Raw genomic sequence first — 24053 nt, forward strand, 5'->3', positions numbered from 1 at the left:
GTTAAAACGACTTATGTATCTTTTAAAAACGACTTAGTATCGCGTTAAAACGACTTATGTGTCTTGTTAAAACGACTTATGTATCTTGTTAAAACGACTTAGTATCTTATGTTTCTTGTTAAAACGACTTATGTATCTTGTTAAAACGACTTAAAACGACTTATGTATCTTGTTAAAACGACTTATGTATCTCGTTAAAACGACTTAGTATCGCGTTAAAACTACTTAGTAACGAATAAGCTTAAGCAAATACCATTTCGATATACAACATCAACGCCTCACGGAAATTAACAAAGGCAAAATACAACATTCGCTTATCGTTGTTGATAATTGTGTATATAATAGACAATAAAACAAATATACTATCATAAGTACTGCCCTTGCTTCTAAAGCCATAATGATAGGCTTACAATAAGTAATCCGCAATGTCCACCCATAGCCGCAGCCTATTATCTAGAAAAGTTGAAAACAATTTCGAATAAAAGCCTCTGTAGTTATTTGCATATTCTGTGTGACTTGTCTTAGTTAAAGGGCAATAATTCCTTTTGTTAAACTAGGGAGATTTAGTAAAATCTAATGCAAAGGACCTTCAGTGGATTTAGCAACCGAACTCCATTTAATTGTTACAAGTTTATTCAAGGAATGATAATGCATATGTCAGAAGAAACAGACAGGGTCATTGCTATTTGTCAGCATAACCACCAAATAATAAACAATAATTCCAACAATATTTTACCGGTATAAATAAAACAATAGTTGATATGATTTCATAACAAAGAGTCATAGTTCCATCTCACAGAAAGATTATACTACTAACATTAAAAATACACTATAAACATTTTATATTAGAGTTTCGAAATACAAAATGTAAGAAAACTTACATTTTAAAGTCAATTTAAATACAGTTCGCGTGTTATGGAGTACTTTGCAGATATTATTTCGCACCAACCACAATATATCATTAAGGTGTTTAACCAATGACCCTTATCAAGCCCAGTCTGACTTAAGTGCGCGGTCTTACCTAAGTAAGACCTTTTTCCGAGCTGCTGAAATCTACGTTGTAAATCATATGGATTTCAAAAATTGGTAAGGATCTTTCAGCTGTTAACAAGTTATGTACAATTGACAGTCTGCGTTAATATGGAGTACATTCCTTTCACAAAATGGAAAATAGGCGTTACACATGTTATAAATAATACTCGATTTAACATCCAAAAGTATTTTAATGATTAAATTTAAAAGCAAAATTGACTGAAAAAGAGCGACGTTGCTTTTACAACCTAGATTTATTTAATCTATTTTCACTCCTCCGCTCTATCGACATAGCTATCATGCAGATGATAAGTTTACAATATTAAATATCGGAAACAGTTTAAGAATCCAAGAGAAATGTCGGCTAAATTTAACTTCATCGCGAAAACAACGCTATTATAAGTCGGCCTCTGATTGACTGACGGAAAGCGCTCCAAAAGAAGACATCGTAAGGGCCTTAGAACGGTTTATTACGATATAATCATAATTCGACTGTTGTTCAGTCAAGCACCACTCAACTTTAGATACGTCAATCATTCTGATAGAACAAACACACGCACGAACGTACGTGCGGCACGAAAAACAAACAAACGCAACATGCACAAACGAACACATGCACACACACACATCATTACAACTATATCATAGAGATAGTCGTTTGATTCAATTAAAATAACCATCCTTTCAAATGAGAATATGTTAGTATGTTATATGTTACTGTTTGCAAATCAATGTAGAAGTAAAGGGTTTTAAAGCATTGAATGATCGTGACATTTGCTCCGCATAAATCCATCAAGTGATTTGTCGAATCCGGTGCACCATTCATAGCCTGTCAATCAAACTCACACATCAAAGCTACTGACTACCCCTGTCAGCAATTTGACGTATTATTGTGCGTTTAACGTGGAACTTACTACTGACGGCCTCATACACATCTACACATATCACACATGTAATTCATAAATCGTCGCCTTAATCACGTCGCAATAGCATGAGCGGCTGATAAACGAACCTCTTCATCGGATTGGAATAGACGGTCCGAGGCCGCCGTCGAGACGCATCTCAATGATATTTGCGTTCTTGCTTTATCTAACTGACTGACGAGTGCGTTTCGCAAATAGAACGTTCTTTTAAAAAAAATAATAATATAATACAAGCCAAACTACGACGTCCAGCGAGGTTATAATTGTTTAAACGCCAATAGTCTGGCAGGTCTGGATTACACAGAATGTAACTGGATTAACGATAACTGCACAATCAACGTACAGAAGACAATATAAATGTTAACGTCACTGCCATTCTCTACAAACTAGTTTACAGTATGTTTGTATCCGTATATAAAGTATTGATGGACCCATGTATATGGTATCGGAGGGACAAGGGAGATCACTAACACAGAGACAGATCAACGTAACTCAACAAGAATAGGTCTGTTTGCCACGTACAGTGTTTGTCCTTCAACAACATCCAGTTGACCTACATTGACACACATAACAACCAATGCCAGGTTTTAATAAAGTACTGATTCCGTATGCACTAAATGAAGTCAATCTTTCACTATTTGATTTTGGCAAATGTACATCCGTTTACATGCCGTATATCACAGAATTTCTTTCAAATGTAAATTCATTCTATTCTGTCGAACAATTTCATATTATCCTGTTTAGGCATGAAACCGTCCAAAGTCGCTTTGGTTGAAGAGCGTTCTTGGACATATACCACACCGCATTATATATACCAAATCTGTCCTACGCGGTCGGTTGAGCAAAGCTTGTTGACATGGAAACGGTATCGTCAATATCTCTTCTCTTCTGGCACCTCTGTCTCAATGTCAATAGAAATATCTACCGACCTGAAATGTGAAGAGGTTTATCATTATTATTTTTATGAATTCGCTTCAATGTAATTTCTAACATTACAAATACATCATACAAGAAATTTCACATTCACTAAACACAGTGTTCTTCAAATTAAAAAAAATAATGATTGAAAAATGTCACAATTTATCCCACAACATTGGAAACTGTCAAATACAATACAATTTTATTATTACCCAGTTTCTCCCGGTGCCAGAGGAGCTGTAGTGTTAACAAAGGCCACTTGATTGTCCTTGTATGTAGGTGGAGGAGGCGCAGTTGGGTGGGGATGTGGGCTGTGGGGGCTGTGAGAGTGACTGTTACAATGGCTGTGAGAACTGCTCCTATGACGGGAACTGTGGTGGTGGCTCCGCTGAGAATCTAACGACGTTCTTGACGGCGTCCGGTGCCTATTGTTACCGTAACCATGACGACTTGACGTCCTCTGATCCGGCGTCCCAGGAGTGCTGTTAGGTCTCCCATCATGGACGCTTGAATAAGGCGAGGAGATTTTCTTTCGATCGTTTGAAATTGCATGAACTGAGGAGGCCTGGATGACAAAAGCAATTGTAAGACAGATTAATGTTAATTGTATTGAGATCAACTTACATAAAGGAAATCACTTCTCTTAATTTTTATAATACACAATGACTATGAAAGGAACCTGGTTCATTATGATTTGGTTACAGGCAATTTACTATGCAAATTGCTTTATGGAGATGGAATTATCTCTAAAAGAGATGGAAGTAGACCCATTATGATAACGAAGCGTTCGCTATTTACTAGTATGCAAATGGTAGCCGGAAGAATTGACGGGAAATGTCTGTATGAATTTTGTAATAATTTCGGCACGTAGAATTATAATCAATTTTCCAGGCGTTTCAAGGGAATGCCAAAAAGTAAACTAAGTCAATGGGCAAAACAGTTGTTTATGCCGGAGTCATAAACATTTGGGTGTACCAAATTTCATGTAACAATATGTGATGAAAACACTAGATTTATGATTTTGCCCTATTATCTAAGTCGTCTCTATGACAATCAATTATTCAATTTCACTCCTGAAAAACCGACGAGCAAAAATAAGAGGCACATTTATTTATTTATTTTTTTGATCATGGCAATTTTATTCTTCCGTTCGCGTGTCATATTCACGAAAGACGTTTAGTTTATTAAGTTTTCCCAATGCATTCTATCAACATGTGTAGAAATTATTTAAGACGCCCAAAGTAATATTTATGGAAATGATGATTTGTATTAAATTATAAAATTAAGAATTGCATATTGCATATATTGTAACTGATGTCAATCAGCAACTAGCAATATATCAACACCGCGAATTAATGACCCAATAATGTCACCGTAGAAGTAGAAAATCCACAGATATTTGCAAATCAAACAAACACCAGACGGCCTTTCTCCCCCACATACAAATATAATATAAATATATCGAGGGTTATTAGGAAATGTTTAAGTCTCCATATCCTCATCTACTATTCTCCCTAGATAGCCGTATATAAGCGTCCATGATCTGGGATTTCCTGTCATTACCCAGCAGTATTTTGATTATTAGCGTGTTCTTTTTGATATCGATCGAAACCAAGACATTTTCCTCATCAAGAAGCTGACGAGCAATTTAATTTGCAATGCCAGATAAATGGAATGTTATCACTGAGATATCGCAGCCGTTTGTAGTTGAGACTTGCGATTGTCAGTCGGCTGTTATACTATAATATTTACACCTCAACTTCTATTCCTAAAATGAACGGCATTTCGGCAATTGCGCATATTTCCGATTAAGGAATGATTCCTACTAGGTACTCAATTAAAAAAATGTTGTTGCTTTTTTCTCAATTGTAAGTGTGTTTGTTTATTGAGAGACATGGAATCCTTAAAGGAATGTCGGATATGTTCGGATCGCAAATCTAAAACTGTTTAGGTCAAACACCACTTAATAAATTTCCTATATATTCTATAGTCAATTGAACAATTTGCGTACAATATAACATTGATTTCAAGTGCTTCACGACCCCAACACCATATATTGAGCTCCACTTGTGTACTCAACATAAACCAACGTTAGAAAATAAGTACGTTTCTCTTAAGAAAATTACAATTGGTTGAACGTAACCACTTTATTCGGTAAAATGCCATATCCGGTGTAAGAGGACAAACTATTCGGTAAAATGACCATATCCGGTGTAAGAGGACAAACTATTCGGTGAAATGACCATATCCGGTGTAAGAGGACAAACTATTCGGTAAAATGACCATATCCGGTGTAAGAGGACAAACTATTCGGTGAAATGACCATATCCGGTGTAAGAGGACAAACTATTCGGTAAAATGACCATATCCGGTGTAAGAGGACAAACTATTCGGTGAAAATGTAAAGAAAAGAAAAGATTCAGTAGATCCAGCATCCCGTTTTTGATACCACAAACTATTCAGTTTCAAAACCTATAAAAATGGAAGGTAGCCAGTGTTCTGAGATGGTATGACGGTCATGTGTAAATTAAAATTAGAAATAAGGACTGTAATAATGAGCAAGCGCTTCCGAATTGGTTTAATTTACCCATTATCAAGTTATTGTCTGTATTGTGTCAGCATGCCACAAAAAACTTCGATCAACATGTTGATAAGTATATCCCCTTTTAATTATGACGTCATATAATGAACTGTTTCCGGTTTCGACCGGTATATTATATTTACAGAATTGGTAAGAAAAAAGTTCCGCTAGGTTTTCTTACAGGAAAATAAGTATTTTTGAAGCATTGTGAAAATAATTAATGAACTATTGATGTAAACATGAGTAAAGAATTGCGCGATTATGTCATTATTTGGGATATGAACGCAGTTGGTCTGTTTAAAATACGCGTGAAGTACTTCGGAATCCATACAATTTAACCATTTCAACTGTATTCATACATTCTTTTCCCAAACACAAAACGTTATTTAATATTTACCAATTATTACACAAACAAGACTTTATGTTGCAAGTCTAAAGAGAGTTAAAATTAATCATAAAAACATTGTATCTAGTTACCTTTAAAGGGTCGTGTTGGTCTGATGAGTCTGCTGTCTTTTTGTGTTTCTGAAAATAACAACGTCTACATTCAAACCTATATATTGAAATGTTAAAAACGATTAACAATGAAATTTATGTTCGAGCTAATATGAATGAATGTTCCCTGCACTCATGAACTTGATAAAAGAAAGCCTGGCACAAACATGTAATTGAAACAGAGAATTTTGCCTTCCAACCATTGTATGTCAAAGCTAATATAAGCCAAGAACATTACCAACATGGCCATTTATCCTTGGGCAGACATTTTTGGGGAATAATGATTTAATAATTACTTTCGGTGCAGGCTTTATATATATATATATATGGGAACGTTCAGATGAAAATCAAAGAAAAATGCTTTGTATTAAACGAAAAAGAATCTACCAGGGGCCGTATTCAATATGCATCTTAGTAATAATTTTCAACTAAGTGAAAAATTGCCATTTTTCTAATTTGAATTTTAAGAAAACGAACAATGTTTGTAAACCAAAAATATGAAAATAAACAAGAAAATGGTCCAAACAATATATGCATATGAATAAATCTGATGAAAAGTAGCTTGTATTTAAAATAATCGTTGTCAAAAATTACGAAATTCTCACTAAGTTGAAAATATTCACTAAGATGCATATTGAATACGGCCCCAGAACAATAGAAATCAGCATTAAGTGTTTTAACACAGGGTGTTACCTTTATTTCAATCACGGATTAAAAAACATTTTTGGCGACGGAAGTACAAAAACAAAAAACAACAACAAATTCATGAAAAGCTTTACACAACTAGTACAGACACTCGTCATAAAGGACGGCCTCAACTTGCCTTACCCTAGAATGTTTAGATCTGACCGGGCTTTGGACTCCCCAACAACAGTAGTACACCCCTGCACCGACTATAGAGGCACAGCCAATAGCGAGACTAGCTGGCCCGAGTACTTTGTACAACCTGAAATACAACAGACATATAGCAAACTCCCAAGTACGACTTAGATAATAGTGCAAACGCCAACTACGTCTAAGACAATAATGTAAAACCCCAAACACGTCTTCCATAATTGTGCAAAGACCCAAATACGTCTTAGACAATAGTGAAAAAAACAAATACGGCTTAGATAATAGTGCAAAGACCCACATACGTCTAAGACAATAATGCAAAACTCCAAACACGGCTTAGATAATAATGCAAAACCCCAAATACGCCGTAGATAATTGGGCAAAACCCAAACTACGTCTAAGACAATAACGCATACCCCAAATACGGCTTAGAATATAGTGCAAAACCCCAGATACGTCTAAGAAAATAATGCAAAACCCCATTCACGGCTTAGGTAATAGGGCAAAACCCCCAATACGTCTAAGACAATAATGCAAAACCCCTAATACGCCTTAGATAATAGCGGAAAACCTCAAATACGCCTTAGATAATAGTGCAAATCCCCAAATACGCCTAAGATAAAAGTGCAAAAACCTAAATACGTCTAAGACAATAATGCAAAACCCCAAATACGCCATAGATAGTAGCGCAAAACCCCAAATACGCCTTAGATAAAAGTGCAAAACTCCAAATACGTCTTAGATAATATTGAAAAACCACAAATACGCCTTAGATAAAAGTGCAAAATCCCAAATACATCTTCGATAAAAGTGCAAAACCCCAAATACGTCTTAGATTTGATGGAAACTGTGTGTGTTTTATATTGTATATTTCCAACAATCTGTTATGCTAGTATGTTGGCGTATTAATCTATATAACTACGCACTGAGTTCACTTCGGGATTGACCTGACTGTTTAATAGCATTATCGCGCACGAGCGCGTCCCGTTATCGTGGCAAACGAGTGTCGTCATCCCCGTCTACAAGGGAAAGGGTACGGATAAATCCGACCCCGCTAGTTATCGGCCAATTTCTTTGATACCATGTTTCTGTAAAATATTCGAAAAAGTTATCCTTAATAGGCTTAACACATTCACAAAACTAATGAAAATTGACTTCCCTTGCCAACAACAACACGGATTCCAGAAAAACTTAAGTTGCATAACAACGTCCTTTAACTTTCAAGAGACTGTTCTGTACAATATTGAACGTGGCAGCGACGTCTACGTGGCGTGTCTTGACCAGCGCGCCGCCTTTGACACCGTGCGGCACGGCTCTTTAATGCTGAAGCTCGGACGTCTTGGCGTCAGGGGTAAGCCCCTTTGCCTGCTTCAACCGTCATATAATAACTTGCGTTGCGTCATCAGATATAGTGGCCAGTCATCTAACGCCTTTGAAATTGTGCGTGGGGTCCGTCAGGGTGGGGTCATGTCTACGTTTTTGTATCTAGTCTACGTCGACGAGTTTACTCCATACTCTAGAAAAAAGTAATTATGGTGCAAAGGTGATGTCTGTCAAATGTAATAACCCTACATTCGCAGACGACATCTCCTTACTAGCAACTTCCCCCAACAGTCCGCAGAGTCAAGTCGACATCGTATATAGATACTGCCGCCGATGGAATATCGAAGTTAATGTAACAAAATCGTCAACCATAACATTTTCAAAACGTCGTCGTCCCCTCCCGATAAGTGTTGTCTATGGCAACGCTCTTATATCAAATGCACCTTTTGCAAATCATCTCGGTATACTTCAGCAGTCGAACTTAAAAATAGGTGAACGATTAAGTGGTCGAATTCAAAAGGCTCGAAACTCACTTTTTTCAATCATTTCACAGGGCGTTCACCCCTTATGCGTGAACCCTCTAAATCAGTAAGTTTGCATAAAAAGGTTGTTCTACCAACACTTCTGTATGGATCTGAACTATGGAATGACATGTCTAAATCCGATGAAAATAAAATTGTCTTCCAACACTTTGTATCAAAGAAAATTCAGGGATTGGCTTTGCGTTCGCGTTCAGATATGGTACAGTCTATGCTAGGGCTACACAGAATATGTCCTGAAATTGATAGTAGAAAGCTGATGTTCTTACATAAAATATTGTCCTTTCCTGACCATTGTAATACGAAACAAATATTTACTTGCAAGTATTATATGTATATACGTGATAGAAACACAGTTAGATCAGGATTTATTCCCGATATATGCTACATCCTACAAAAGTATAATATTGCTCATATGATAAATGATCACATTGTTGAATCTGTTTTGCCATCCAAATACGTTTGGAAAGCACATGTCAAAAGAACAATCAATGCTTATGAAATCGACATGTGGAACACTAGAATAGCAAATGATCCAGAATGTATGATATTTCGTATACTGCATCCATGTATCCAACAATGTGTCATTTACGTCGTAAGTAAACAACGATCATTTCGAAACACGACGCTAGCTATTGCTAAACTATGGTGAAAACCAACCGTCTTAAGAAACATGTACTGTATAAAATGTAATTGTATTTACCAAGAAGAATTGTCGCATGTTATTGCCGAATGCGACAACACTGTACATCTACTTAATGAATTCTTAGTACATGTATTGTCAATTTGTTCAAATGACTTTGTAACCGAACTTGTTAGTCTTGATGCCATTGGTTTCTGTCTCCGTCTCCTTGGCGCTCCTTTGCCGCCATTACTTGATAGTTCGGATGAAGACGCATTCCTTAACGTGTCGTATTCTTTTATTGTGAAATGCATGAAAGCTTACTTCTCATAGTAGAAGTATGTCTGATGTCTAGGTACATGTACACTTATAAATGGCCCTAAGCATATTTTGCTGTCTTCCGATACACAAGTGTTAAATTATTTCGAAAGCGTTCAAGCAACGTATGATTACTACCTCAATTGTGTACTGTATATTGCATATCGACTGATATGGCACAATTGTTATATAGTGTGTGTTTTTCTCTATTGCTAACTTGATTCTTTTTGTGTTCATTATTTAACACATTGATCACCTTGTATATTTGCTTATATTTATTATTTCGTTCATATATATCCATTTGACAATAGTTTATATTCATATATATATATATATATATGCATGTTTATTCACCAAATCCCTTTCTGTGTGTTTCGTGTATTACATATGTATTTTCCTATCTTCATTACTGGAGACAATAAAAATATTGAATTGAATTGAACCCAGAATACGGCTTAGATAATAGCGCAAAACCCCAAATACGTCTTAAATAATAGTGCATAACCCCAAATACGTCTTAAATAATAGTGCAAAACCCCAAATACGTCTTAGACAATAGTGCAAAACCCCAAATACGTCTTAGACAATAGTGCAAAACCCAAAATACGGCTTAGATAATAGTGCAAAACCCCAAATACGTCTTAGACAATAGTGCTTAACCCAAAATACGGCTTAAATAATAGTGCAAAACCCCAAGTACGTATTAGAAAATAGTGCAAAACACTAAATACGGCTTAGATAAAAGTGCAAAACCCCAAATACGTCTTAGACAATAGTGCAAAACCCAAAATACGGCTTCAATAATAGTGCAAAACCCCAAATACGTCTTAGACAATAGTGCAAACCCCAAATACGTCTTAAATAATAGTGCAAAACCCCAAGTACGTATTAGATCATCGTGCAAAACACTAAATACGTCTTAAACAATAGTGCAAAACCCCAAATACGTCTTAGACAATAGTGCAAAACCCAAAATACGGCTTCAATAATAGTGCAAAACCCCAAAATACGTCTTAGACAATAGTGCAAAACCCCAAATACGTCTTAAATAATAGTGCAAACCCCCAAGTACGTCTTAGACAATTGTGCAAAACCCCAAATACGGCTTGGATAATAGTGCAAAACCCCAAATACGTCTAAGAAAATAGTGCAAAACCCAAAATACGTCTTAAATAATAGTGCAAAACCCCAAGTACGTATTAGATAATAGTGTAAAACACAAAATACGGCTTAGATAAAAGTGCAAAATCCCAAATACGCCTTTGATAATAGTGCGAAACCCAAATACGCCTTAAATAATAGTGCGAAACCCCAAATATGGCTTAGATAATAGTACAAAACCCAAATACGTCTTGGATAGTAGTGCAAAACCCCAAGTACGTCTTAGACAATAGTGCAGAACCCAAAATACGGCTTAGATTATAGTGCAAAACCCCAAATACGTCTTAGACAATAGTGCAAAACCAAAATACGCCTTAGACAATAGTGCAAAACCCTAAGTACGCCTTAGATAAAAGTGCAAAACCCCAAATACGTCTTAGATAATAGTGCAAAACCCAAATACGCCTTAGATAATAGTGCAAAACCCCAAATACGTCTTTGACAATAGTGCAAAACCCTAAATACGGCTTAGATAATAGTGCAAAACCCTAAATACGGCTTAGATTATAGTGCAAAACCCCAAATACGCCTTAGATAATAGTGCAAAACCCCAAATACGTCTTTGACAATAGTGCAAAACCCAAAATACGGCTTAGATAATAGTGCAAAACCCCAAATACGTCTTAGACAATAGTGCAAAACCCAAATACGCCTTAGATAATAGTATAAAACCCTAAATACGCCTTAGATAAAAGTGCAAAACCCCAAATACGTCTTAAATATTAGTGCAAAACCCAAAGTACGTCTTAGATTTGATGGAAACTGTGTGTGTTTTGTATTGTATATTTCCAACAATCTGTTATGCTAGTATGTTGGCGTATTAATCTATATAACTACGCATTCAACCAAGAATATGGTTGTTAATGCATACTGGGTGCTTTCTTGTACCTGTTTTGCATCATGTAAGCAACGTTAATTGCACGCATTAAAAGTCTCAACTTTGAGTAGTATTGACAAAGGTCATATGTCTTCGTTTCCCCCTTGAAACGTGGTGCCGTCAAAGTTCAAAGACAGAATGTTTTCCCAGTGTAGCCGGACAACTGTTCGAAGGCTTTAGATTCCGATAACTGATAGTGATAGCCAATTTGTAACATACTGCCGCCGTATCGTATTTGGGGGAAATATCTGGACATCCTATATTGTAGTTGGCATTTAAAAGAACTGTTCATAATGCCTTTCATTGATTTATTGATGTTTATTAATATTTGTTTAGATATTGCACTGTTTCTAACGCTGAAATAGCATGTTGATAGTTTTACTGTTTTGAAATTACCCCGCTCTCATTACAAAGCAAATGTCAATGCGGACTTGACTGAGACGCAAATTCAACGACATCATTACGTTCGCATACAATTTGTGAACACAAAAAGTGAGTATTTCACTCGTGTTTTCGCCACTCGTTAATATATAGCGCTAGTGCTCACTCGGTTAAATATATTAAGATCAAATACTCAGTGTGTGTATACCACGTGATAAACTGCGTCATAAATGAAAACTTTAAACAACGATAACTTCATAACTTCTTCACCATTTTAAAATGAAACATAGCGCAGTCTATGCCGCTGACGTAGCCCCGCTTTCGGTATTTACCAGAGTTTGATTGAGAGTTTAGTAAGACAAACATTTTAACAAAACGGCCGTCTGACGGAGCACTGTCAAAATTATTATGGAAACAGGTTTGTAGAAGTGTTTGATGAAACTAATCATCTTATCAAACTCCGGTATAAAAGTGAAGCGACATAGACTGTTCTTTGTTTAATTTAAAATGGTGTAGTAAAAGAAAGGTTTTCTTTGTTTTAAATCTTCATTTAAAGCAAAATGTTGCTTTCCGATGTAGCATTTATGACGTAATTTATCACGTGGTATACACACACTGATTCTGAAACAAACAATTATCCTCTATGCATTTGTCAAATCTCGGAATTTGGGACAAACGTGCATTATTATTTGATATTATAGGTGAAGGGGTTTTCAGTACCAACGTTTTTTTTCTGTTTTCAAATGCACATAATTTGATACCTCGTACACGCTCTTTGTGATTTTTTTAAGACCGGTATAATCATATGACTGAAAAAATCAAAAACCGGTTATTGTTATCTTCTTTAACAAGAACCATTCGATATGGATTGGGTTCAGTTCAGTTTCATACAGATGCAAAAAATGAACGAGGTATGGTCAGTTTATTTTACTGTTTTACATACATTAAGATATTGCACTCAAAGAATTTCTATTAATTGTTCAGGAGATGACAAGACCAATCAATGTGAAATTGTTATTGTGCATGGCCCTAAGAAGAAATAGTTCGAAGAATTCGGCGATTGTAATAATATGGTGGTGGAAACTACAGGGAACAGACCAGTAGCCAAAATCTTCACTACGGACAAACATCACAGCCCCAGAACAAGCGACACACTACGTACAAACAACACAGACACTGAACAAGCGACACACTATGTACAAACATCACATACCCTGAACAAGCGATACACTACGTACACAAAACACAGACCCTGAACAAGCGACACACTACGTACAAACAACACAGACCCTGAACAAGCGACACACTATGTACAAACATCACATACCCTGAACAAGCGAAACACTACGTACACAAAACACATGCCATGAACAAGCGAAACACTACGTACACAAACCCTGAACAAGCGACACACTAAGTACAAACAACACATACCCTGAACTAGCGAAACACTACGTTCAAACAGCACATGCATTGAACAAGCGACACACATCGTACAAACAGCACAGACATGGAACAAGCGAAATACTACGTTCAAACATCACAGACCCTGAATAAGCTACACACTACGTACAAACATCACAGACCCTGAACAAGCGACACACAACGTACAGACCCTGAACAAGCGACACACTATGTACAAACAACACTGACACTAAACAAGCGACACACACCATACAAACATCACAGACCCTGAACAAGCGACAACAACGTACAAACAACACAGACACTGAACAAGCGACACACTACGTACAAACATCACACACCCTGAACACACAAACTACGTACAAACAACACAGACCCTGAACAAGCGACACACAACGTACTAACAACAATGACACTGAAAAAGCGACACACTAAGTACAAACAACACTAACACTGAACAAGAGGCACACATCGTACAAACAACACAGACACTGAACAAGCCACAGATAACGTACTAACAACACAGACACTGAACAAGCGATACACAACGTACTAACAACAATGAAACTGAAAAAGCGACACTCTACGTACAAACATCACTGACACTGAACAAGCGACACACTACGTGCGAACAACACAGACCCTGAACAAGCGACACACACCGTGCAAATAACACAGATACTGAACAAGCGACACACATCGTACAAACAACACTGACACTGAACAAGCGACACACTCCGTACAAACAACACAGACCCTGAATAAGCGACACACACCGTACAAATAACACAGACACTGAACAAGCGACACACATCGTATAAACAATACTGACACTGAGCAAACGACACACAACGTACAAACAACACTGACACTGAACTAGCGACACACTCCGTACAAACAACACAGACCCTGAACAAGCGACACACACCGTACTAATAACACAGACACTGAACAAGCGACACACATCGTACAAACAACACTGCCACTGAGCAAGCGACACACAACGTACTAACAACATTGTCGCTGAAAAAGCGACACGCAACCTACTAAACAAGCGATACACAACGTGCAAACAATACAGACCCTGAACAAGCGACACACAACGTACAAACAACAAAAACGCTGAATAAGCGACACACACCGTACAAATAACACAGACCCTGAACAAGTGACACACGCCGTACAGACAACACAGACACTGAACAAGCGACACACAACGTACAAACAACACAGACACCGAACAAGGTGGGTAAACTTGTTTTAGTTGATGATATTTCATGAAATAGTCACAGTGTTACCGGTACAATCTTAATGCATTTGACATCATTTTTCACAAAAATTATGAAATTTTGCTTCAATTTTTTTAACGTGCTGAAAAGTCTTTAACCTGACAACTTGCTTATTTTGATTGATTAATAGTTGTCACATTGCACTTAAAATTTATTTCATATAAAAAGAAAGAAAAACTGAGATGTTCCAAATGTATAAAAAAATGCCTCTATAATGCTTGGTTCATTATTAATTAAAGAACCTTTCTCTCTGTAAATACATCTCGTACGACATATGCAACCAGTGTTGAACCTGTCTGCATGCATACCATGTCGAGAACATGAACTGATGAACTGTTTATTTAATGATATTGAGCATGTTAAATGAACTAGTTCATCAACAGTCCGTGAACTAAATGTCAATCAATATTTCACCAAACCAAGATCATGAACCTAATGCCATTAATGAAATTCGTGCTCTGTTCATCAAACAATTCTCATGAATGAACAAGTTCTTGAACTATCTGCTGTGTTACAACTTCTGTTTTAAACTTGACGCCAAATCATTCATAGAACGGCATGAACTGTTTGCTTCAATGTGTGGAAAACAGTGTACTTCCTCATTATCAAAGCAGCACTCTCACAGTTTCAGCGTTTTGACAACTTTGTTTTATTTTTTGTGTTGGAATGAGCCAATTTTTGCATAAATATCTGCAAACCAGTGGTAAAGGCCAGATGACACAAGATCAGACCGCAGATTTTCAGATTTCCGTCCGAAAATTAATGGTTTATGGCTATAAGGGTTACTAACGGATTAAGAAAATGCATAAACCATCAAATTTTGAACTTAAATCTAAAAATCTGCGATATAATTGTTTGTCAGCAGTCTTATATCACTGGTTTCCATGCAAATTCGCATAATTTGGCTCTTTCCAAGACAAAAAAAGGTTGTCAAAACGTTCAATCTGTGAGAGTGCAGCTTTAAAAAAGGCTGAGGGTTGGACATGTTACAAATATGTTTCCCGAATTATTAAGTTTCCAATCTTTGCACAGTCATAAAACGCAGAGAAAAAGGCAATATAAGAAAACTAAAACCGGGAGACAGGCATCACATTCGTTTGGAACGTATTGAGTGAGCCTACACAAAGGTCATTGAATGTTGATTATTTTGAAATGTTCTTTAATATATATTTTATACTAGCTGGCTTGTCAAAGTGTATTCACCTATTTTATTGACGTAGGTCACGCCTACTAAACGCTAGCTCCGTCACTTATCAGTGGTGCAAAGAAAATGAACTGGAAACACTCCCGTTGTGCAGCTGTTTTAATGTACTTCTTTGCACCATAGTGTAGTTGAAAAGCTAGTAGGTTTGAAAAATATGCACACGTCCGAATCCTGAGAAATGCTTCTGGCACCACAGTTACACGGTACCACATTCTCCGAATTTTTCGTAATATGTCTATTTAATTAAAATATCAGATTACATGTAAGTCACACTCATGTATGTATAAATAAAAAGAAGAAACAGCTTTGTCACGGAAATGTCGACATCACCGATAAGTGGCGGAGCCAACTCAGTAGGCGTGTTATTGGTTAGTGAAATTGATATACAACTTCAATATAAAATAAAGCATACGAGTAATTAATATTATGGCCCCAATTCGCCCACTGTTTTGCCAAAATGGTCGTTTTTCTGGTATAAAGTCACGGGATTTCCCGTTATGAAATGCTAATGGTGTTTGAAAGTCATTTTGGTCCGAGCTGCTAACAAAAACAACAATTTAGGACAAAAAGTTGGTGACATATAGCTATCATCATAAAGACAGGTTAGTGTTGCTGTATCGGATATCATGCCAGGCTGCAATTAATAAATCGTCAGAGAGGAAAAAATATCGTTTGTGTCGCGTGTGTTTTTTTTTTACTTCGTTCAGGATTTGAAGATTCATGTTATTATGTCATAGCAAAAACTAAAATAATAATATCCCTCATGTGACCCATGTCAGTTCGTAATAACAACAGTTCTTAGTCACATTACCTTTAATATGGTGTATTTGAGTTAACGACAAAACAATCAGTTGACCTTGACTTTGTAAAAAACATGCTACAGTATAATAACGTTGGATGGACAGTTCAAGAACAGCAAGTTCTAGACAATATTTTGAGAACTTGTATCTGAAATATTCTGGAACTTGCTGCTCTAGAACTGTCCAAGTTCATGAAGACTTTAGCACCTTGTTGGTCTTAAAAAAATATAGAACTTCATTTTCTAGAACCGGCATTTTAGCTCTCTTGCACCGTTCTAGAACCCAGTTATGCAAAAAAAGGAGATATAGAATAGTGCAAGACACTTGAATATTTAAAAAGCCGATGTCTAGGACAATTTTAAGAGCTTGAGATTCTAGAACTTATTATTCATGACTGGGCAAAACCGAGGAATTATCAGAGGGTTTTTGATCAGGTAAGCAGGGGTCAATTCAAAGTAGCTTTTTATTTATGAAATACAAAATAGATATCTTCTTTTTTTACATATTTAGTATATTCTTACTGTGGAAAGTAATTAAATGTGCATGGTTGAGGAATTGTGCTCCTCGTATGCCATTAACATTGGTAAAAAATGCGCATACGTATGATGTGCTAGTATACAGTGTGTGTTTGCCCATTAAACACGCATATGTATGATGTGCTAGTATACAGTGTGTGTTTGCCCATTAAACACGCATATGTATGATGTGCTAGTATACAGTGTGTGTTTGCCCATTAAACACGCATATGTATGATGTGCTAGTATACAGTGTGTGTTTGCCCATTAAACACGCATATGTATGATGTGCTAGTATACAGTGTGTGTTTGCCCATTAAACACGCATATGTATGATGTGCTAGTATACAGTGTGTGTTTGCCCATTAAACACGCATATGTATGATGTGCTAGTATACAGTGTGTGTTTGCCCATTAAACACGCATATGTATGATGTGCTAGTATACAGTGTGTGTTTGCCCATTAAACACGCATATGTATGATGTGCTAGTATACAGTGTGTGTTTGCCCATTAAACACGCATATGTATGATGTGCTAGTATACAGTGTGTGTTTGCCCATTAAACAAGCAACTGTAATTTTGCAATTAGTGTGTACCTTAGTTCCATTCAAATCAAATCATCGTTAAGTACCTTTATTCAATAAACACCCGAGCAAAGAGGGCAGTGACCACTCATGCCCTAGTGTGGAGCTTATTTAATGTTTATGTTGATTGTGAAATAAATATTAAAAGACCCTGCCAAGTATTATATTTTCCAAATAATAAAATATGCATTTATCAACTTACATTTTGTCCTCGGACACATTTTCATCCGTTTTACTATATATTCCTATAATTGTCACTATAAGTCCAGGAATAAACAACACTACCCCGACCAATAGAAACAGAAAGAACCGTTGCCATGTGAACTCGTGGGGTACTCGTGGGGGCCGCCGCCGGGCGGGCTTCCGGTTCCGCATGACGCTGGCGTAGACCGCCGGCCTCATGACTGCGTTCTATGGATGTTGTCACGTGAACAGTTAGGTAGGAAACACTGAAGGTCTTAAATCAAACCCTTTCCAGAAGTACGTGTGTAATGCCATGTTTCCTGAAAACGATTAAGATAATTAATTAAACATATACGTTGACAAAGGCATTGAGATATTACTATAACTCATCAATTCAAGTAGTGTTGACTGGTACATGTTGCTAAACTGGCGATCAAATAATTTTCTAAGACGATTTGAAATTTATACCATCAAATTAGATTTAAGGCTCTTAAATTTTTAAAATTTACAACAAGTCAACTCCTACAGAGCCCAAAAGGACTAGCAAACAAGGACTATAATTCATGTTCAGGGCAACACTGAAATTACAATGCCAAACTTTTGCTTACAAGATAGTGCTTTAATGACTATACCAATGATACAATGAAAACTACAGGAACACGCCCAGTAGCCAATCTGATCAAATAGGTTGTCCTTCAAGGAGCACAGCAATTGGTATACGAGAACATTCACTGTTTATGTAATACACCATAAGAAATAAAGTAAAACTCCACGATGTATATCAAAATACTTCACAGGCTCAAAGATATGTTTCGATTAGGCTCTGCGAGCTTCTGTTCACCATACTGTCTATCTTACTAAATACACGGATATTACCAATACATAAGAAAAGCCGTAGACAAGAGAATGTCAATGAGTCTCCTGGTGCCTTGCCAAACTTTATCATTGTGGCGACTTTCGAAAAGTAATCACAAGAGTGATGCTTTGACTAATTGAGTATACATTTATACCAAGTTTAGAGTATGAACAATTTTATTTGTTGACACATTTTCCCCAATCTAATCACATATGTCAACATCCAATATATTCTATGTCGTCTCCATAGTGACAACTCTCACCGAAGATTAGAGCGCATTAGCCCAAGGGAGGGAAAACACTTGTTGCTGTCATCTCTTGTTGATTAGTTCTCGGGTAGGCCTGTTCAGGTCTCATTAACAAGACCTTACAGAGACGCTAATGAACTGACAAGGAACGTGTTGCCGTGCTCTATTTATATCCTATTAAGATTTGCAGGAATACATATCTTCATTGGCGATGATTTAGAACTACGGTTATATTTAGTACCGCTGCTTCTGTCTACACATTTCACAGACAGTGTGGAAATATTATGCAAATCAAAACAAACTGATCTCAGCGATGCCTAAATCTATCTTGTTTAGTCGTTGTATATAAATAGATGTAGTTCATAAGAAGAGTAACACTAATGAGAAGTGGAAAAAGCCCAAGTTTAATGAATAAAATCAGCATCCTTCGCTTAAGGGCGTTTTAACCTGCATTGACCTTAATTAATTTGGGCTCCGTTGAGATGTTGCCACATGTCTGAATTTGAGGGCTTTGTAAACTAGGTTAAACCCTAGAGGCGGGGCGTGGGGGTGGTTAACGAGTTAAAGGGTCTCACACTTTTCCCAACATTTATGCATAATTGCACTATTTAGATAAAAAGCTTATTAAAGGCTAGTATCAACTAGAATTTCATAGAAACATAAAGTTAAGCAAATCATTTTTAATGCCGTACAATAAACCGACTAGAAACAACTACGATAAGTCTTTCTTACATGGTTCGCATTATTAATTTCAACGCTTAAAGGTATGTGTTCAAAAAATCTCAATATTATTATATCTTTGTTCCAACATAAGGGTCACCAGAAATGAAAAAAAAAGAGAAATAAATATTTATGTAAAACTGCCCTGGCTTAATTTTAAACGAAATAGTTCCCAAGTCTTGCACTCAACCACTTAAATATGAAGCATGATGGTTGTTATAACAACTGAAATAAGCACTAAAGCCAGAGTGGTAGGTTTTGCAATACACGCGTGCATTGTTTCTGGAATCACATGTACCAAGTTATATTAACTATCTATGAGTTCGCCTTGTCTGTGTTTTTCCAAATTAAGATGTAAAAGAGGTCAGTGGGTTGGTATTGATTGAAATGCTTATTTTTGAAGCTCTCTAATAGTCCGATACTGTCGCTCTTTATCTATTGTCTAACCAATAACAATGATAACTGATATACACAGACAAACGAGATAAACGGAAAACATAGAATTAAATCCTAGGAACACAATGTATGTCTTCAGTCAACGAAAACACTTCCTGAAAACACATGCAATGTCATATCTTTGCAGTTTTCAAAATGTTTCTGTTGACAGCAAATAACATATGGCTTGCACAGTAAACTATGTACGGACTTCAGTCACTATCCGAGATGTGAACTATTGTACAAAGGCCTTTTTTACATACCAAAACAAGGACAAAGGCAATAGAGATGCGGAAGCTAGTTCAAATACAAAACACATTGCCACAATGAGCAATAATTTGTAACGAAACAAAAGAAAGGTAGTAACTGTATAATTTATAAAACAAAATCACAGATATTTAGCTGATGTTACTTGACATTAAAAAGCGTTTTAGACCAATTGAAATCGTTAGTAGAATTATGTAAAGAATGTTTAAAAGTTTTATGTGTCCTTTTTGAATGTATCACACTTAATTGACCTAAGATCAAATAATATATATTTTTATGATATTTATCACCTACTTTTATTATTCATCTATACATTCTAGTTAATTATAGCCGTTATTTATTTATCTATTGTTTATATTGAACGTCAATAATAAGCACATTATATCCGTTGCTTGTTTTACTTATTTTGCTTTCGAGGATAGAATAAAAAAAATCGAAATTAACACGCATGTTTGACGTATACGATCTCATTCATTAATTAAAAAAATAGCATGATGTACATTCTATCTGTTGCTTTGTTTTCACCTGTATATATTTCATCAATATCTCCATTTTGGGGGGAAAGAAAGATGTTGAGTAAAGGGTAAAATAGTTTAAACATCTCTTCAATACGTACTGCTACATTCTGTCTACTGCTGTTAAAATTGTTATTTTTAAACGCTTGTGATAACTTAATTGCATATATACTTTATGAGCTATAACTGGTAACGATATTATGAGGCCCTCTGGGCATGGGGATGGCATAGAACCCTTGGTCCCTATTATTGGGCAAATTGAAAGGTTCTTATGGCCTGAAAAAGAAAACAAGTCTTGTTCATTGTTGTTCAAAAAATATTTTTACACATTATAAAACAAGGGCAACGCAAAACGGGGGACTCTTGAGGAAGCTATTATACAATAATAAAACACTGCCGCAAGAGTCAGTAGTATGTAACGAATCGGGTTTTACTGCTTTGCATCTTTTTTAAATAATATTCAATTTTATTGAATTGTTTACACTTTAGCATACAAATTATCTGATTGGCAGAGTGAGTGACATTTGGAAAAATATGGGTGAACCGAAATTCCCTTAGGTAGATAAGGATGCTTAACAATTGGCGCAACGTATATTTTTGAACATTTGGACCCTTTCGTACAAAGGAGAAAATCGACCAAAAGATGCAGCGGCTTTGGATATGTGGTATCAAGACATTTCGCATCTCCTGTGTGATTTATTGGCAGATTGGTTCCGGCAGTCAGCTCCAGCTTGAATTTAATTAACCACGCCAGTCCGCCAGGAATGTATGTGAAGAAATGTAGTCAGAGTCGGACATAATTTTCCTTACACAGCGGTCTTTTTAAGTACATGGTTGATGAATACGAATTCTTTCAGATGTAAAGCTAGTATTAGTCCATATCCATGGTTGAAAACTAAGATGCTAAGTCGGCCATATGTAAACGGACCAGCTATAGCTAGAGGACATTCAGGTTATACGTACACTACAATTAGTTCATTTATATATCATGAACTTTGACGACTTTGCATACTATGGTGTTGTTGTGATTTTTTTTCTTTTACAAAACACACTACAGTCTATTTTTTAAACATGTGACATACAAGTTGAAACGAAGCAAGAACTCAATACAACAGCAACAATAAGAAATCCATTGAAAGTTACAGAAGATCAGATGTTCGGAAAGTTCGCGTGATGTTCACACAAATAGAACACACTATTTGGAAAATGTTTCTTAATTGGTACAAATGAAGTTCAATGGAGAATACATTAATGATAGAAATGGCAATCATAGATCGTCAGAGCAATACAGTGATATACTTAATTGTTACTTTATTTCCAAACGCTATATCTAGATTTCTGATATCCATGACAACACACGTACATGCACTTTACGCAGGGTTAAAACTAGCTCAACTCTTGTGCTATCATAGCGTAGAAATTATATATTTTTGAAAATGTCGAAATAGTTTTAACCTGAATATAGTATGAGTTTGGCATATCATTCATATGAATTGCAATGAACTATTATTGTACCAATGATTCCAGCCTTAACAAAACGTGTTCGTTTTATGTAAAGTTTCCGCGTGCTTGTAATTGAATAATTCATTATAGCATATTTGCACTGTTTTGGAGCAATATAGTTCCCAAGCGAGTCATATAAATATAAATGGAAATTTGGATACAAAATAAATGGTTCCTAAAAAGAAGCATTAACTGTGCTTTATGACGTTAATTGTTTAAAACGGTAACAAACGTGTTCAAGATAGAACACAAATTAAATGTGATCGGTTGTTAAGATAAGAAATCTGTGTTTAAAGCTGTTTATTTAAATGTTCATGGATGGAGTTATCAATACATTTTCGGAAGCAAGCCCCTACCGGAATATTTGCATGTAAGCCGTTCCAGGGCAATATGCGGAGACATTATGCCACTTGGAGAGCCTAGCCAAGCTGGTTCCCCTCTCTTGTGTATATTTGAGAGCCCGGTAAAGCTGGTACCGCTATCGCGTGTCATAAGGAGAGCCTGGTCAAGCTGGCACCGCTCTCCTGTGTCTCTTTGAGAGTCTAATCAAGCTGGTACCTTCCCGTATGCCACTTGGAGAGCGTGGCCAAGCTTGTTCTGCTCTCTTGTGTATCTTGGAGAGCCTGATCAAGCTGGTACCTTCCCTTGTGCAACTTGGAGGGCCTGACCAAGCTGGTACATTCCCTTGTGTCTCTTGGAGAGCCTGACCAAGCTGATACCTTCCCTTGTGCCACTTGGAGAGCCTGACCAAGCTGGTACATTCCCTTGTGCCACTTGAAGAGCCTGACCAAGCTGGTACCTTCACTTGTGCAACTTGGAGAGCCTAACCAAGCTGGTTCCAAGCTGGTACCGTTCTCTTGTGTCTCTTGGAGAGCCTGACCACGCAGGTACCGTTCTCCTATGTCTCTTGGAGAGCCTGACCAAGCTGGTACCGTTCTCCTGTGTCTCCTAGAGAGCCTGGCCAAGCTGGTACTGTTCTCCTGTGTCACTTGGAGAGCCTGACCAAGCTAGTACCGTTCTCCTGTGTCTCTTGGAGAGCCTGACCAAGCATGTACCGTTCTCTTGTGTCACTTGGAGAGCCTGACCAAGCTGGTACCTTTTCTTGTGCCACTTGGAGAGCCTGACCAAGCTGGTATCTTCTCTTGTGTTACTTGGGGAACCTGACCTAGCTGGTACCTTCCATTTTGCCACTTGGAGAGCCTGACCAAGCTAGTTCCTTCCCTTGTGGCACTTGGAGAGCCTGACCAAGCTGGTGCCGTTCTCTTGTGTCTCTTAGAGAGCCTGGCCAAGCTGGTACCGCTCTCCTGTGTCACTTGGAGAGCCTGACCAAGCTGGTACCGTTCTCTTGTGTCTCTTAGAGAGCCTGACCAAGCTGGTACCGTTTTCTTGTGTCTCTTGGAGAGCCTGACCAAGCTGGTACCGTTCTCTTGTGTCACTTGGAGAGCCTGACCAAGCTGATACCTTTTCTTGTGCCACTTGGAGAGCCTGACCAAGCTGGTACCGT

General features: G+C 37.0%; 1 protein-coding gene across 1 annotated transcript in view; it reads right to left on the reverse strand.

Annotated features, from left to right (window-relative positions):
- Positions 1–659: 659 nt before the first annotated feature.
- Positions 660–24053, reverse strand: part of LOC128225127 (cyclic AMP-responsive element-binding protein 5-like) — a 36441-nt gene continuing 13047 nt past the window's right edge. The window contains exons 2-6 of the mRNA XM_052935160.1: positions 18026–18326; positions 6778–6895; positions 5932–5979; positions 3086–3438; positions 660–2884 (exon numbers count right to left, since the gene is read on the reverse strand). Of these exons, the coding sequence (XP_052791120.1) occupies positions 2827–2884; positions 3086–3438; positions 5932–5979; positions 6778–6895; positions 18026–18225 (777 nt within the window). The 5' untranslated portion in view covers positions 18226–18326 and the 3' untranslated portion in view covers positions 660–2826. The remainder of the gene's footprint in view (positions 2885–3085; positions 3439–5931; positions 5980–6777; positions 6896–18025; positions 18327–24053) is intronic.

Source organism: Mya arenaria, chromosome 2, assembly GCF_026914265.1.
Source record: "Mya arenaria isolate MELC-2E11 chromosome 2, ASM2691426v1".
Classification (NCBI taxonomy): Eukaryota; Metazoa; Mollusca; class Bivalvia; order Myida; family Myidae; genus Mya; species Mya arenaria.